Below are 15,815 nucleotides of genomic sequence, written 5' to 3' on the forward strand. Positions count from 1 at the left end.
AATCAGTCACAATAAAGCAGAAGAGTAAAAGCTACTGGAAGGAAACTTGTTTCAAGTGCCTGTAATAGCCTGCCAGTTTTGTCTCCAGATGCCCCTTGTTTTCTACTTTATCTTGATCTATCTTGATGTAATATCAAACAATTTTGGACACACAAAGACTTTTAACAGCCCACCATTACTTTGACTTAAAATTCCAACCACATATTGAATGAAAACTGTCAAGAGATTACCAGATGCTCACTATAGTAGTCTTCAAATTCCACTTGCTGTTAATATCAACACTTTTTATATTCACACAATAGAAATCTTAATTTTATATCCAATAATATTTATTTTATTTATTTATTTACTTTGCTTGTATACCGCAGTTTCTCAGCCCGTAGGCGACTCAACGCAATCTTCACTCCTTTTCACCCATTAAGAAGAGTGTATATTTGATGTGAAGTCAAGTTTAAATGTTAAACTAGAAAGGGAAACCACACAAAACATTTGAACTGAGTGCCCATTTAGAAACATTACTGGGGCTGTAGCTGTATTTATGTTCTGCGGGGGGGGGGGGGGGGGGGGGACAACTAATATTTTAAATACTTTAAATACAAGTTTGATTTTACAGAAATAGGCTGCAGGTTCAAAGCTCACTCCACAAAACCATACACTAAATGCAATGTTCATATTTTAAGATACTACAGCAGGGGTCTTCAAACTAAGGCCCGGGGGCCGGATACGGCCCTCTAAATTCATTTACCCAGCCCTTGCTCAGGGTCAACCTAAGAGCCGTCGCAAACTCTGTTCCTGCGAGAGAAAACCTTGCTAGCAAGTCCCTGACGTCATGAGCCTGCGCCTCTCTCCCCGCCCCTTTCTCCGCCCCTTTCTCTTTGCGAGCGTGGTTTTTCCTTTGCTAGGGCAGCATTGCCCGCATTTTCTCTCAGTTGAATTCTGCCAACTGAGAGAAAATGCGGGCAATGCTGCCCGAGCAAAGGAAAAACCACGCTCGCATGGAGAAAGGGGCAGAGAAAGGGGCGGGGGGAGAGGCGGAGTCTCGTGACGTCAGGGACTTGCTAGCAAGGTTTTCTCCAGCAGGAACAGAGTTTGCGACGGGCCTAAGTCTGAAGTGAATTGAAAGCAAATAACAACAACAATCCTATCTCATCAACCAAAAGCAGGCCCACACTTCCCATTGAAATACTAATAAGTTTATATTTATTTTAATTATTGTATTGTTTTAAAGTGTTGTTTGCACTACAAATAAGATGTGTGCATAGGAATTCATTTTTTTTTTCAGATTATAATCTGGCCCTCCAAGTTTGCGGGACTGTGACCTGGTCCTCTGTTTAAAAAGTTGGAGGACCCCTGTACTACAAGATATCTTGTTTTTGTCCCTTTAACCCCTCCACGGTCCATTGTTATGTCCAAAGACAACTTTCCTTTTCGGGGTGAGTAGACTTTTTACAAAAATTAAGTTAGCAGAACATTCTTGTTGAGACTCCTATTTGTAAACAATTATCTTACCAATGTTAAGAAGTGGTGCACAGTGCCATTTGGTAGGAATCTAAGCATCTGTACTTAGAAGTCCCATTGCATTTAGTAGGGCTTACTTTGGCCACATCATGAGAAGAAAGGAAAGCTTAGAGAAGACAATTATGCTGGGGAAAATGGAAGGAAAAAGGAAGAGGGGCCAACCAAGGCCAAGATGGATGGATGGGATCCTTGAAGTGACTGGATTGACCTTGAAGGAGCTGGGGGTGGTGACGGCCAACAGGGAGCTCTGGCGTGGGCTGGTCCATGAGGTCACGAAGAGCCGGAAACAACTGAACGAATGAACAACAAACTTCCAGATTTCTCTGGAATTGAGTGTGAGCTTTGACTGAGCAAGTATATATTAGTAGTAGTAGCAGTAGTATTTATATCCCTCTTCCTCTCTCCCAAATGTAGAATTGAAATCTCGATTAATGCTCATGGTGTCATTTGCTAAATAATATTATCTTGGCTCCCCATCTACAATAAGAGCATGTTAATGGGAGGATTGGATGCTTTACTAATCAGCTGCCTCCATCTTTTTTAAATTATACATTTTATTGTATTGTCGAAGGCTTTCATGGCTGGAATCACTCAGTTCTTGTGGGTTTTTTCAGGCTATATGGCCATGTTCTAGAGGCATTTCTCCTGACATTTTGCCTGCATCTATGGCAAGCATCCTCAGAGGTGAGGTCTGTTGGAACAGACCTCACCTCTGAGGATGCTTGCCATAGATGCAGGCGAAACGTCAGGAGAAATGCCTCTAGAACATGGCCATATAGCCCGAAAAAAACCCACAAGAACTACACATTTTCTTGTTCTGCTTCATTCATATATGCCAGGAGCTCCCATTAGCATTTTAAAAATGGAAAACAGAGGTAATTTTAATAAATATAATTAAAATTCTGATGTAAATTCAGAATTGTTGGCTATAACACGGGTGAGGAATTTGATAAGAAATCATTATTATCGGGGAAAACTAAATCAACCTGCATGGGATACAAAGGCTGGATCTACAGTGCCAAGTAATGCAGTTTCAGAATACAGATTAATTGCATCAGACTAGATAATGTGACTCTACACTGACATATAATCCAGTTCAATGCATTTTATCTACAGTCTGAAACTGCATTACTTGGCACCGTAGATCCAGCCTTTGTATCCCATGCAGGTTGCTTTAGTTTTTCCTGATAATAATGATTGCTTACCAAAGAGCTATTGCCAACTATGGCAAAAATCATCTTGGTATAATTTTAAAATCATTTAACCCCCCCCCCCCCCTTTTTTTTTTTTTTTTTTTTACAGAAGAGAATACTACAAACTGTTTTTAAAAATCTCACTCCTCCACTAATATTCAATACATCACATCCATGGATTTCTGGCACAAGTAATGCATGTATATCATTCTTGTGCACAAAGGAATTTTGTGGTACCTTAGAGACCGAGAGTAAATTGGCGACCTCTTGTAGACTACTTACTCAGATGTATGTGAGTCAATGAAAACTTGCTACTAACTTTGTTCTCTTAATTAGTCTCCAAGATGCTACAGGATCTTTTTTGCATGATATTCCAATTTAATACCTTTTATACATTGAAACTAGTATCTCTAGTCCCTGGGAAAGAAAATGAAATTGTATCTATTCTTCTGCTTCACTGAGAGACATGAAAGTCTAGGAAAAAAAAGAGGGGTGCCACAAATTGGGGGAAAATCTTTAAGCAGAGATTTAGAAATTTTGGGGAAGGATCCAAGAATGTTTTTTCTTTTGAAATTTAAAGAAACATTGCAAACTCCAGAGTATGAACACCAGGAAGTACAGAGTATGAAGATTGATGTGTAATACTCTACAAAATTGGGTAACTCCTGTTCCTGCACATTTCTTACACATAAACAAGTGTTAAACAGATTCTAGTTGAACCTATACCAAATACATACTTGCACAAATAAACAAAAGATGTGAATGCTACTATCTTCCTGGGGTGAGCATACCTGGGATGCGCCACTACATGTGATACACATTATAACAGTCCCTTGGGAGATGCTAGCGGGGTACAAATAAAGTTATAATAACAGTTAAAGACTTTCAACACTAAGTTAAATTTCATTTCCAATATGCTGCTTGGCTTCTGACTTGCGTTTTCTGCCTAAAAATACACTTTTATGGGAATTTGTGGTTGGCTTTAATTTTTCACTTCTTAGACTACAAAATGTTAAGATATGTGTCCATAAGATATATGCAGTCATTTCCCACTGTCTTTGCATATTTCCTTGCACAAAACCAATGCAATTACATATTAAATTTTCATTGATTATGAACAATACAATTTGATGTACAAGTTAATGCGTGTCATCTTATGTTGCTACAGCAGTAAAGTAAATTTGATTTGAGAACATGATTTTCCTTCCTTTTTCCTGGGAAGAGGGGAAAGGACACTTCATGGCTTCAGAATCTCCAGAATGAATGCACTCATATAGTTCACAATAAAAATTTTGAAAATTACATTACGAAACATCCACCGGATATTTCTAAAACTGGACAGGTAAGCAATATTATAATTTCATTTTCCTTCTAGCTCACTTTTCAACAGATCCATATGGAATTAAGGAATAAAAAAGGATTTTTTACTTTCTGCTAGGCATCACTTTATGTACATCTAAACTAGGGGTCCTCAAACTAAGGCCCGGGGGCTGGATATCACCCTCCAAGGTCATTTACCCGGCCCTCGCTAGGGTCAACCTTAGTCTGAAACGACTTGAAAGCACACAACAATAACAATCCTATCTCATCAGCCAAAACCAGGCCCACACTTCCCATTGAAATACTAATACGTTTATATTGGTTAAAACTGTTCTTAAATTTAATTATTGTATTAAGTGTTTTTTGCATTACAAATAAGATGTGTGCAGTGTGCATAGGAATTCATTCATGTTTTTTTTTCCAAATTATAATCCAACCCTCCAACAGTTTGAGGGACTGTGACCTGGCCCTTTGTTTAAAAAAGTTTGAGGACCCCTGATCTAAACTGTAGAATCAATGCAGTTTGGCATCACTTTAATTGCTGAGTCTCAATTCTGTAGAATTATGGGAGTTGTAGTTTGGTGAGGCACTAGCATTCTTTGGTATGAAGGCAAAAGATCTTGTAAAACTACAATTCCCGTGATTCCATAGCATTGAGCCATGGCTGTTATCAAACTGCATTAATTCTACAGCATAGATGCACCCCAAGAGTCCAAGCATATACATGTGTCTGACATGAGAGCAAAAGGAATCTAAAACATGAAAGCTATTCATTCATAATGGCATCTCCAAATGACAGGCCTCAGTAAGAGAAATCTTTAAATCCCAAAGTAACAAAAAGAGTGGTTTTTATTGTTCACCTGAAGAAGTTTTACAATAAAAATACTTTTAAAAGCAAGCATGTTAATTCATCTTCTATTGTTCCAGCAATTTTGTTTAAAACACTTTATAGAATTTTGACAAAGTCAGAAGCCTAACTGGATAGATGGTACAACAGCTTCTTCTTTCTTCCTTAAGATTTTTTCAAATACTTTTTAATTGGTCACAGTCTAAAGTAAATAATCCCAGAACATACACACTATCCAGTACACATAATATTTTTTTAAAAGTAAATCATAACCACTGTGGAATAAAATGCCACCAAAACAAAGAAAAAAGAAATCCATAATAGAACAGTGGTTAAGGTACAGTACTTCTCTTGATGATAAATTGTGCTCTGTGCCTGGATGGCAAGGTAAATTAACAGGACTAATTCGAAGGATGGGAAACACATAATCATGTACTGTATATATATTTAAGTGGAATATAATTAATTATGCATTAGTAGTAAGGTGGCGAGTCAGTTGGTGAAACAGTGTTCAGGTTGTTTGGTGGGCAGGATAAAGAGAAAATTGGTATGTTTAAATCATTAGCAATTTAAAAATCTCATAGTTCTTACAACAGCATCTTCATAACGGAAGTGTTTTACACTTGTACAATGTAAATTACTTTATTATACATGGAAGCCTGCAAAAGGCCAATTACACAAGACTGCAAACAACCACTGGTACTTCTCTGCCTTCAGAAAGTACGTAAGACAGAAACATCACCAACAGTACATTTAAAAAAAAAATCTGTAAAAGCATCACCAAAATCACATTTAAAAAACTAATTAGAAAAAAATACATCTGAAAAAAACAAAAAAAAAAGTAGTTCTGGGCAGTGCAACTGCTCTTGAGCAGTTTTAAAATAGCCACTAGGTTTCTAGCAGGTTTCTGTGGCTCCACAGGCTCTAATCAAGATTCACATATCATAAATAATGTACCACAAAATATACATGAATTTGAGTGACAAAATTCCTTGGAAATATTCTGGCTACACCAACCAAACAGAACCGGCCGTGCAGTTCACATATTTAGGCCAAGCTCTGAATGGAAATGAAATCTTAAGACCTAAGCCTACAAAGTGCCCTTCTTGCATCTTTGTAACCACGTGTATATATAGCCCTCAGCCCCTAAAATACAGAAGACTGGCTGTGGACATGGATGACTAAGCTATTAGTCCTTGATGCAAGTTTGGAGGGTCTCTCTATGTACAATTAAATCACTCCTTCTTGGATTTTTGTGTGGAAACCTTTATGGCTGTTAACATTAAATGGCATTAATTTATTTTTAAGTCTTCTTTTGATATCACAAGACATCAGCAAACACATAATAAGTTATGCGAACTTATGGAATGTAAATGTTTTAAAATTCCAGCTGTTAAGCTAAAGGGAAGAGAAAGGGATTCCAAATCATAGAGCATGAATTTGATATAGAAAACAGTTAATAAAGGAAGAGATCTAAGACACAATGTAAGGATATTTACGTAAGAAGGGGAGGAAGGGGGTGGATGCCAACCAGAGGGAGGACATTTTTAATAAATAAAGCATCCCAAAATGTATACAAATTATTACTGTTATTTTAGTTTGGGGATCTAATAACATCGGACTGCGTATGTGCAACTAAACTCTTTTTAGAATTAAAAGTTTTCGGGGGAGGGGGGGAATAAGGGATGGACATTATTGTATTTATTAAAGCTATCATTCCAGGCTTAAACCAAGTATCTGAGACTATCTACCACGCCAGTCTGGAATGAGTATCATCATCTGGAAGAAGAAATAAAGAAGTACAGTAAACATTATTAACAATCTGTAGGTAGCTAAATTCTCAGACATTGTTATCACCCAGATATGAAACAGCAACTTCTTATGTCTTAGATCCCTTTGTTAAATGATGAAGTAGATTTGCCACTTATTTGTAAATTGAAAATTCTAGTACACCAATACTGTACAGAATTTCCTTGCTTCATTACATTTTCCTGAGAGTAAAGCAATTAAAATAAACCTTAATCCTAGGAACATAGGTGTTGTTGGTTGTTGGGGGTTTTTTTTAAGTTTTCAGGGTTTTTTTTTTTCTTTTTTTGCATTTGCAACTTTTGGGCTATTCCCTGACAATCTAAATATGTAAATTTGATTGCTAAACACTGTCACGTAAACATAAAAATGAAAACTATCAAGTCTATTGATCTGATTAAAAATCATAATACAAACTGATCTAAAATTCCATTAACAAAAACTAAGTATGAAAAGTTGCATTGAAAGGGCGTGTTACATTATTTGTATTAGGTTCATGTAGAAACATTCCAATGGCAGTGTTATCAAAATAAAACTAATACATTAAGACCAGCCCAAAGCCTAGTCACACTTGGACTTTTACCTATAGCTTTGGCTAGTTGGGGTCTTCACTCTTGTACTACATGGCTCACTTACATCAGACATTATATTTGTATACCCTGAGAAATCTGATACTGAAGTCCTCACTCTATGGTCCACTTCCCCATTAGAGTTAGCAATAAAAGTCATTGGCACCCTGCTGCCCGTCTTAAACTGAGAACCAAATGCTTGTGCAAAGGTTTCTATCTGATACGTTGCTCGATGCTCTAGCTCCTTCTGAGGATCTATCTGGTTAGCTAGCTCCTGAGATGGAATTGGAAAGCTTGATGAAGATTCTAGGGATTTTTGTTCTTTCTGGCTATTCAGTTTTTGAGGTGTAGGCTGATAGCCTGATGAAGTGTCTACGTTTTTCTGAGAGTCTATCAGATCATCTAGCTCCTGCGAAGGAGTCAACTGTTGATGAGTTGCTTCCAAAGCAGATAAATAAAAACCTGGCTGAGATCCAAGCAACATCCCAAAGGGAGGCTTTGACAATGCAGATGGCAACACTGAGGTAACGGATTGGCTGAAACCACACTCAAGTGGAGACGTAGTGTATATTTGTTTATCTTGAAACAAAGAATGGTTATGAAGGCTCGAAGACAAACTTACAAATTGGAAACTAGGTCCAAAAGCAAAACCAGCACTATTGGTTGTTCTTTCAAAAGCATGTTGGAGGTATTTTGAGTATTCTTGCAACATGCTTGCTTTGTCATTTGAAGACGTCTGGGAGCTTGGGCTCAGGTTGTCCTCTTGAACCATCTCTGAATGTTCTCCTGAAGCATGCAAGTCCACACGCTGTTCGGTGATACTGAAGGGATCTTCCTTCTGGCCTTCTGATTTGTGAGAGTACTGCTCTAGAAGACTTTGCAAGACTTCATCGGGGATGCCAGACTTATCATGACAAGATTTGATGTCGGCATTTAGAGAGGATGAGTCAATAAGGGATAACGGGGTTTCACTGTCCATAACACTTACACCTGCAGACTGAATAACAGACGGTTGGGAGGCCATATGCCCAACGTTTATAGAAAAGGCACTGTTACTGCTGGCAGTTTGCAAATATCTTCTTTTCTTTGAAAATTGCATGGCATCATCATAATTGCTGCCTAAATGACCTGGTTTACCACTTGCAGCTTGGAGAAGTCCAATGGCATCGACACTGCTGTTTGCAACTATGCCTAGCGAGGCACCTGGTTTCCCAGACAACTGTTTTTGACCAAGGAGGTCTGGCAAGGGTGACACAAAGTTAAGAAAACCCTTGTCTGTGCCTTTCCTGTTTCCTTTTTTGAAGACTACTTTTGGCACCTTTTTCTGCAGATCTTCTATCCCAGGCCCAATCAAGCCACCACCGGCCGACAGGATAGGAAACTCCACGGCGTAATTTTGCAAGGCCATGTTCGACGCCATCTGGGATTCCGACCCTTTGTGGCCCGGCTTCAGATCTTTGCTTTCGCTTGGGAGACACTTTGCTTTGCTTTTCCTCCTCGACGAGCCGGTATTTCCCTGAGACAGCATCGGCAAGCTGCCCATGCCGTGGTTGGACGGCGCCGGGTCCATCCCGGCACCCGCTTTCCCTATGGCTTCTCCGCACGTGCGCCTGTGCTTCAAGAGTCGGTCGGTCCTCGAGAAGTACTGCTGACATGTCTCACATTTGTATGGCTTTTCTCCGCTGTGGGTCCGCTTGTGCCGCTCCATGTGGTACTTCTGGATGAACTTCATGCTGCACTGGTCGCAGCCGAAGGGCTTCTCCCGGCTGTGGATCTTCTCATGCCGCTGCAGCAAGTACTTCTGGATGAAGCCCATGTTACACTGGCCGCACTGGTAAGGCCGCTCGCCGGTGTGGATGAGCACGTGGCGGCGCAGGTGGTAGGAGCTCCGGAAGGCAGCACTACAGTGTTCGCAGACGTGCGGCTTCTGGTGGGCGGCCTCGTCGCCCGTCGGAGGTCGGTTGGAGGCCCCCGCCGCCTTCCTCTTGGCTTTGCTTCCCTGAGATTCCGACTTTGGCCTCTTGGCCTTCTTGGCCTGGAGGTCTGGCTTGGTGTCCTCCAAAGGCTCTCCTCTGTGAAGGCCCAGCAGGTGGGGATGGTGGTGCAAGTGGTGGAAGAGGCTGAGGTCTTGGATGACGCTGGGGTTGCTCTGGTTGCCTCCCTCTCCTCCAATGGCGTGGGGCCTCTCCTCGCCAGCGATGCCAAAGAGGCCTCCATAGTGGTGGGGGTGGTGCTGCTGCTCCTCCTCCTGCTCGCTGGGCTTCTCCTGCTTGATGTTCACCAAGGAGTGGAAGAAACCCCAGGGGTTCCTCTGAGAGGAGGAGGAGGAGGAAGAGGAGGGCGCTGTGAGGGGGAAGCCACCCGCTGGCTCTTTCTTAAAAGTCATGCCCTGAGGGGGAGACACGGTGGTGGTTGTGGAGGAGGAGGAGGATGAGGAGGAAGAGGAGGAGGAGGCCGGGTGGTGCTGGGGGGGCGCGGCCGGGCGGGTGAAGCTGGTGACGGGCGGCAGGCGGTGGTTGAACATCACCATGCCGCCAGGGAAGGCGCCAGGCTCCATAGAGGCCGGCCTTTTCGACGACGAGCCGCCCCCTCCTCCTCCTCCCCCTCCTCCGAGGAAGCCACTGCTGAGCTTCATCTTCCCTCAGGAGAAGAAAGGCGGCCCTCAAGCCTCTCGCTTTTCCCTCAGTCCGTCTCTCTCTCTCTCTCTCTCTCTCTTTCTCACTCACCCTCCTCCTCCTCCGGCCTGGCGCATCCTTCTTCCCTTCTTCTTCTTCTTCTTAGGCCCAATACCGCCGCCTCGGCTCCACAATGGAATTAGCCCAGCGGGAATGGGTCCCGTCCCCCCCGCCTCCCCGGCCTCCTCTTCAAGGCCTCGACTGCACATGCGCGCCCCGCGCGGCATGCCGGGAAGGATTGGCCCAGTCGCGAGGGCAATAGCCCCGGTATTGGAGATGGGGAAAAGAGGGGGCCAGTGCGCAGGCGCGGGAGTGAGCCCCTCGCCGCCTCGCTCGGCCAATAAGCGTCAGCCTCGCTTTGGGCATCCGCTCAGGCGTTGCCAGGGGCAACCACAGACCCCCAAAGGCCCCCCAGCACGACCCCATTCGGCTAGGCCAGGCATGGGCCAACTTCAGCCCTCCAAGAGTTTTGGACTTCCAACTCCCACAATTCGTAACAGGTTATGGGTTTCCAGTGGGGAATGCACGTCTAAAGGGGCTCAAGGACAAATAGTATCTATGGTCCCTTCTACACATTGAAATGCATTATATGGCAGTGCGGGCCCAGGGTCATAGAATCATAGAGTTGGAAGAGCCCTCATGGGGCATCCAGTCCAACCCCCTGCCAAGAAGCAGGGAAGTTGCATTCAAAGCACCCCTGACAGATGGCCATCCATGGAAGAGCCCATTATATGGCAGTGTGGGCCCAGGGTCATAGAATCATAGAGTTGGAACAGCCCTCATAGGCCATCCAGTCCAACCCTCTGTCAAGAAGCAGGGAAGTTGCATTCAAAGCACCCCCGACAGATGGCCATACATGGAAGAGCCCTCATGGGCCATCCAGTCCAATCCCCTGCCAAGAAGCAGGGAAATTACATTCAAAGCACCCCCCACAGATGGCCATCCATGGAAGAGCCCATTATATGGCAGTGTGGGCCCAGGGTCATAGAATCATAGAGTTGGAACAGCCCTCAGTCCAACCCCCTGCCAAGAAGCAGGGAAGTTGCATTCAAAGCTCCCCCGACAGATGGCCATCCATGGAAGAGCCCTCATGGGCTATCCAGTCCAATCCCCTGCCAAGTAGCAGGAATATTGCATTCAAAGCACCCCCCACAGATGGCCATCCATGGAAGAGCCCATTATATGGCAGTGTGGGCCCAGGGTCATAGAATCATAGAGTTCGAAGAGCCCTCATGGGCCAGCCAGTCCAACCCCCTGCCAAGAAGCAGGGAAGTTGCATTCAAAGCACCCCTGACAGATGGCCATCCATGGAAGAGCCCTCATGGGCCATCCAGTCCAACCCCCTCCCAAAAAGCAGGGAAATTGCATTCAAAGCACCTTGATCCATGGAAGAGCCCTCATGGGCCATCCAGTCCAATCCCCTGCCAAGAAGCAGGGAAGTTGCATTCAAAGCCCCCAGACAGATAGTCATCCATGGAAGAGCCCTCATGGGCCATCCAGTCCAATCCCCTGCCAAGAAGCAGGGAAGTTGCATTCAAAGCATCCCCGACAGATGGCCATTCATGGAAGAGACCTCATGGGCTAGCCAGTCCAACCCCCTCCCAAAAAGCAGGGAAATTGCATTCAAAGCACCCTGATCCATGGAAGAGCCCTCATGGGCCATCCAGTCCAATCCCCTGCCAAGAAGCAGGGAAGTTGCATTCAAAGCACCCCAGACAGATGGTCATACATGGAAGAGCCTTCATGGGCCATCCAGTCCAATCCCCTGCCAAGAAGCTCCACTGCTCCACTGGCTGCTGTTTATTTTCCGAGCCCAATTTAAGGTGCAGGTGCTTACCTACAAAGCCCTAAACGGTTTGGGACCATCCTACCTGCGTGACCGCATCTCCATTTATGAACCCACGCATTCACTGCATTCATCCGGAGAGGCCCTGCTTTAGGAGAGGCCCTGCTTTGCTTTAGGTTTTGTATTGTTATGTTGTGTATTGAGGCCTTGGCCTTTATAAGCCGCATCAAGTCCTTCGGGAGATGCTAGCGGGGTACAAATAAAGATAATAATAATAATAATAATAATAATAATAATAATAAGTTGCATTCAAAGCACCCCTGACAGATGGCCATCCATGGAAGAGCACTCATGAGCCATCCAGTCCAACCCCCTGCCAAGAAACAGGGAAGTTGCATTCAAAACACCCCCAACAGATGGCCATCCAGCCTCTGTTTAAAAGCTTCCAAAGAAGGAGCCTCTACCACACTCCGGGGCAGAGAGTTCCACTGCTGAACGGCTCTCACAGTCAGGAAGTTCTTCCTCATGTTCAGATGGAATCTCCTCTCTTGTAGTTTGAAGCCAGTGTTCTAAGTCCTAGTCTCTAGGGCAGCAGAAAACAAGCTTGCTCCCTCTTCCCTATGACTTCCCCTCACATCTTCTATCTATCTGTCTATCTATCTATCTATATCTATTAGGGCTGGGTAACAACGGAAAAGTTTGTTTCTAAACTCGTTTCGTTTTTAGGGGGTTCATTGCGTTTTGTTTTTGAAAAGAATTCCGAATTTTTCTTTAAAATTTTTTCGTTATTTACGAAATTTCGTAAAATTCGAATCGATTCGTTAATGGCGGACGCGATTGCGCAATACGCTAAGAAAACCTCCAAATGGGACAGGGGGAACTTCTGAAGCTTCCCTCTTCCTCTGTTGTTGACTGTTGGTGTGATAATTTATTTTTTTATCACTGATAAAACAAACAACAACTATAAAACTTGCACCAAACATACGGAAATAATAACGAAACAATTTCGAAACGATTTCGAACCAATTACGAAACAATTACGAAATAAATTGAAAAATTCGTTTCGATTTTTAGTTGCTCCTGCATGGCTCAATATCGGATCGTAAGCTAATTTAAATACGAATCAATAACGAATTACGAAATTAATGAACGAAACCGCCCAACCCTAATATCTATATCTATATATCTAAATTAAAATGCTCTGTGCATAATGAGAACCTTAAAAACAAAAGAACCAATGAACAAAATCACACCAAATTTGGCAACAAAACATCTCACAACACAAGGAGTGACCACTCAAAAAATTATGACTTTGTCATTTGGGAGTTGTACTTACTGGGATTTATAGTTCACTTACAATCAAACAGCATTCTGAATTCCACCAATGATTGAATTGAACCAAACTTGGCACACAGAACTCCCATGACCAACAGAAAATACTGGAAGGGTTTGGTGGGCATTGACCTTGAGTTTGGGAATTGTAGTTCGCCTACATCCAGAGAGCATTGTGGACTCAAACAATGATGGATCTGGACCAAACTTGGCAGAAGCACTCAATACGCCCAAATATGAACACAGATGGAGTTTGAGGGAAATAGACCTTGACATTTGGGAGTTGTAGTCACGGATTCACAGTTCAATCAAAGAGCATTCTGAACCCCATGAACGGGACAAACTTCCCACACAGAACCCCATGACCAACAGAAAATACTTAAGGCCATCCAATCCAACTCACTTCGTCAGGGCAAGAAAACGTAAGCAAAGTCCTCCTGACAAAGAGAGAGAACATTGCCCTGAGTCAGCGCCCGCCTTGCCAAACACCGCAGGGAATGCCTGTCTGCCTGCCCAGGGTGCTTCCTGGCTGTAAGGCCAGCCTTGGGCAAGAGACCGGGCTGACAAGGGACCTTGTGAAATCTTCGCATAAAAGGCGCCCTCCCCTCCCCTCCAAGTGGATGGGTTTTATCAGTGCTGCCTGGAAGTCCCATGAGCTGCTCTTGGATGAATCATGTCGGAATCCTCTCCTTGGCTGCAGTCCAGCCAGAGGAAACGCTTCTGGCTACATTGTGTTTGGTCTGAAAACGTTAACTTTCCTCGAAGAAAAGGAAGAAGAGGAAGAGGAGGAGGAAGAAGAAGAGGAGACAGAGGAAGAAAAACAAGAAGAAAGATTAAGATGAGGAGGAGGAAGATGAACAATAAGAAGAGGAGGAGAAAGTAAAAAGAGTAGGGAAAGAAGAGCTGGAAGAAGAGGTGGAGGAGGAGAAAGAAGAGTAGAAAGGAAAAGAGTAGGGGAAGAAGAGCAGAAATAAGAGGAAAAAGGAGAAGAAGATGAAGAACAAGAGGAGGAAGAAAAAGGAGGAGAAAGAAAATGAGCAGGGGTAGAAGAGCAGAAAGAAGGAAGGAAGAAGAAGAGGAGGAAGAGGAGAAGGAGAAAGAAGAGGATGAAGAACAACAATAAAAGGAGGAAGAACAGGAGGAGAAAGAAAAAGAGTAGGGGAAGAAGAGGAGGGAGAGGAAGGAGAAGAAGTGGATGAGGCAGAACAAAATGAAAAGGAGGAAGAAGAGGGGAAGGAGAAGAATTGGAAAATGAGGAAGAAGAAGAGAACAAGGAAGAAGAGGAAGGAGAAGAAGAGGACAAGAAGGAGGAAAAAGAAGAGGAGGAGAACATAAAGAGGAGGAAGAAGAGGAAGAAGAAGAACACGAAGAGGAGGAAGGACAGGAGAAGAAAGAAAAAGAGTAGGGGAAGAAGAGCAGAAAGAAGAGGAGGAAAGAGAAGAAGCGGAAGAAGTCAAGGAGGAAGAAGAAGAGGAAGATGAAGAAGAACATGAGGAAGAGGAAGGAGAAGAAGAGGAAATGGAGAAGGTAGAAGAAGAATTGGAGGAGGAGGAAGAAGAGGAGGAGAAAGAAGAACATAAAGTGGAGGAGGAAGAAGAGGGTTAGGAGAAGAGGAGGAAGAAGAAGAGGAGGAAAAGGATAAGGTGGAATAAGAAGATGAAGAAGAACACGAAGATGAGGTAGAAGAGGAAGGAGGAGGAGAGGAAATGGAGAAGGTAGAAGAAGAAATGGAAGCGGAGGAGAAAGAAGAACATAAAGAGGAGGAGGAGGAAGAAGAGGAGGGTAAGGAGAAGACAAAGAAGAGGAGAAGGAGGAAGAAGTAGAGGAGGAGAAAGAAGGACACGAAGAGAAGAAGAGGGGGAGGAGAGGAAGAGGAGAAGGAGAAAGAAAATGAGGAGGGGAGGAAGAGGAGAAAAAAGGGAGGAGGAAGGAGAAGGAAAAAGAGGACAAAGATGAAGAATAAGGGGAGGAGGAGGAATATGAAGAGGAGGAAGAAGGAGGAAGAAGAAAACAAGAGGAAAAGGAAGGGGAAGAGAAAAAGGAGGACGAGGAAAAAGAAGAACAGGAGGAGGAAGAATAGGAGAAGAAAGATGAAGAAGAGGAGGAGGAAGTAAAAAGTAGAAGTGGTGGTGGTAAAATAAAGAAGTTCAGGAGAAGTTAGCAGATTATTATTATTATTATTATTATTATTATTATTTATATACCACTTTCCCCTCTAAAACAGACTCAAAGCAGGGAACAGTAGTAAAAAAATTACAATTAATGCACCAATTCTTAACATGCCACTAGATCCTTTATTGGTTTTGCGGCAACAAACACACACAGTCCATTAGATTTTTTTTTTAGCCAAGTTTCTATCTTTTTAAAAAGTATACATTTCTAATTTTCCAAATGATGTGTCATTCCACAATTTGTAAAGTTGGTTATTTTCCAATACATCTCTTATGCTACCTATATGCCCAATAAACGCAATTTCTCCTGCCTCCTCACCTAAAAACAATAATCTTAACATTAAAAAATAAACCTCCCACCTTAAAGGCATCCTGTGAAAATATTATTGTCATCCTGTTAACTTCTCTTGAACAATTTCTTTATTGTACCATTTCGCCAAGTTCCTTTCATTTACTTTTCAAGTTGAAAGCATATAAGAAAAGATCTAAAAGTAAATCTCATGTACAACAAATGACATACTTTTATTTAGCAATGGTTTCATATAAGCATTTTGAGATCTGAAAACCCTGCAGCGAAAGGTACCAGATTGTCTCCAGA

At 42.9% G+C, this 15,815-nt stretch overlaps 1 protein-coding gene across 1 annotated transcript; it reads right to left on the reverse strand.

The window, feature by feature from the left end:
• Positions 1-4,862: 4,862 nt before the first annotated feature.
• Positions 4,863-10,188, reverse strand: ZNF281 (zinc finger protein 281). The gene has a single exon (XM_060774571.2). It carries the CDS (start codon positions 9,886-9,888, stop codon positions 7,264-7,266), a length of 2,625 nt encoding a protein of 874 aa, XP_060630554.2. The 5' UTR covers positions 9,889-10,188; the 3' UTR covers positions 4,863-7,263.
• Positions 10,189-15,815: the final 5,627 nt, after the last annotated feature.

The sequence above is a fragment of the Anolis sagrei genome, chromosome 4 (assembly GCF_037176765.1).
Source record: "Anolis sagrei isolate rAnoSag1 chromosome 4, rAnoSag1.mat, whole genome shotgun sequence".
Classification (NCBI taxonomy): Eukaryota; Metazoa; Chordata; class Lepidosauria; order Squamata; family Dactyloidae; genus Anolis; species Anolis sagrei.

What these genes read in the sequence shown, in the direction of transcription:
- ZNF281 (XM_060774571.2), bottom strand. Translation starts at nt 9,888, where the DNA reads ATGAAGCTCAGCAGTGGCTTCCTCGGAGGAGGGGGAGGAGGAGGAGGG.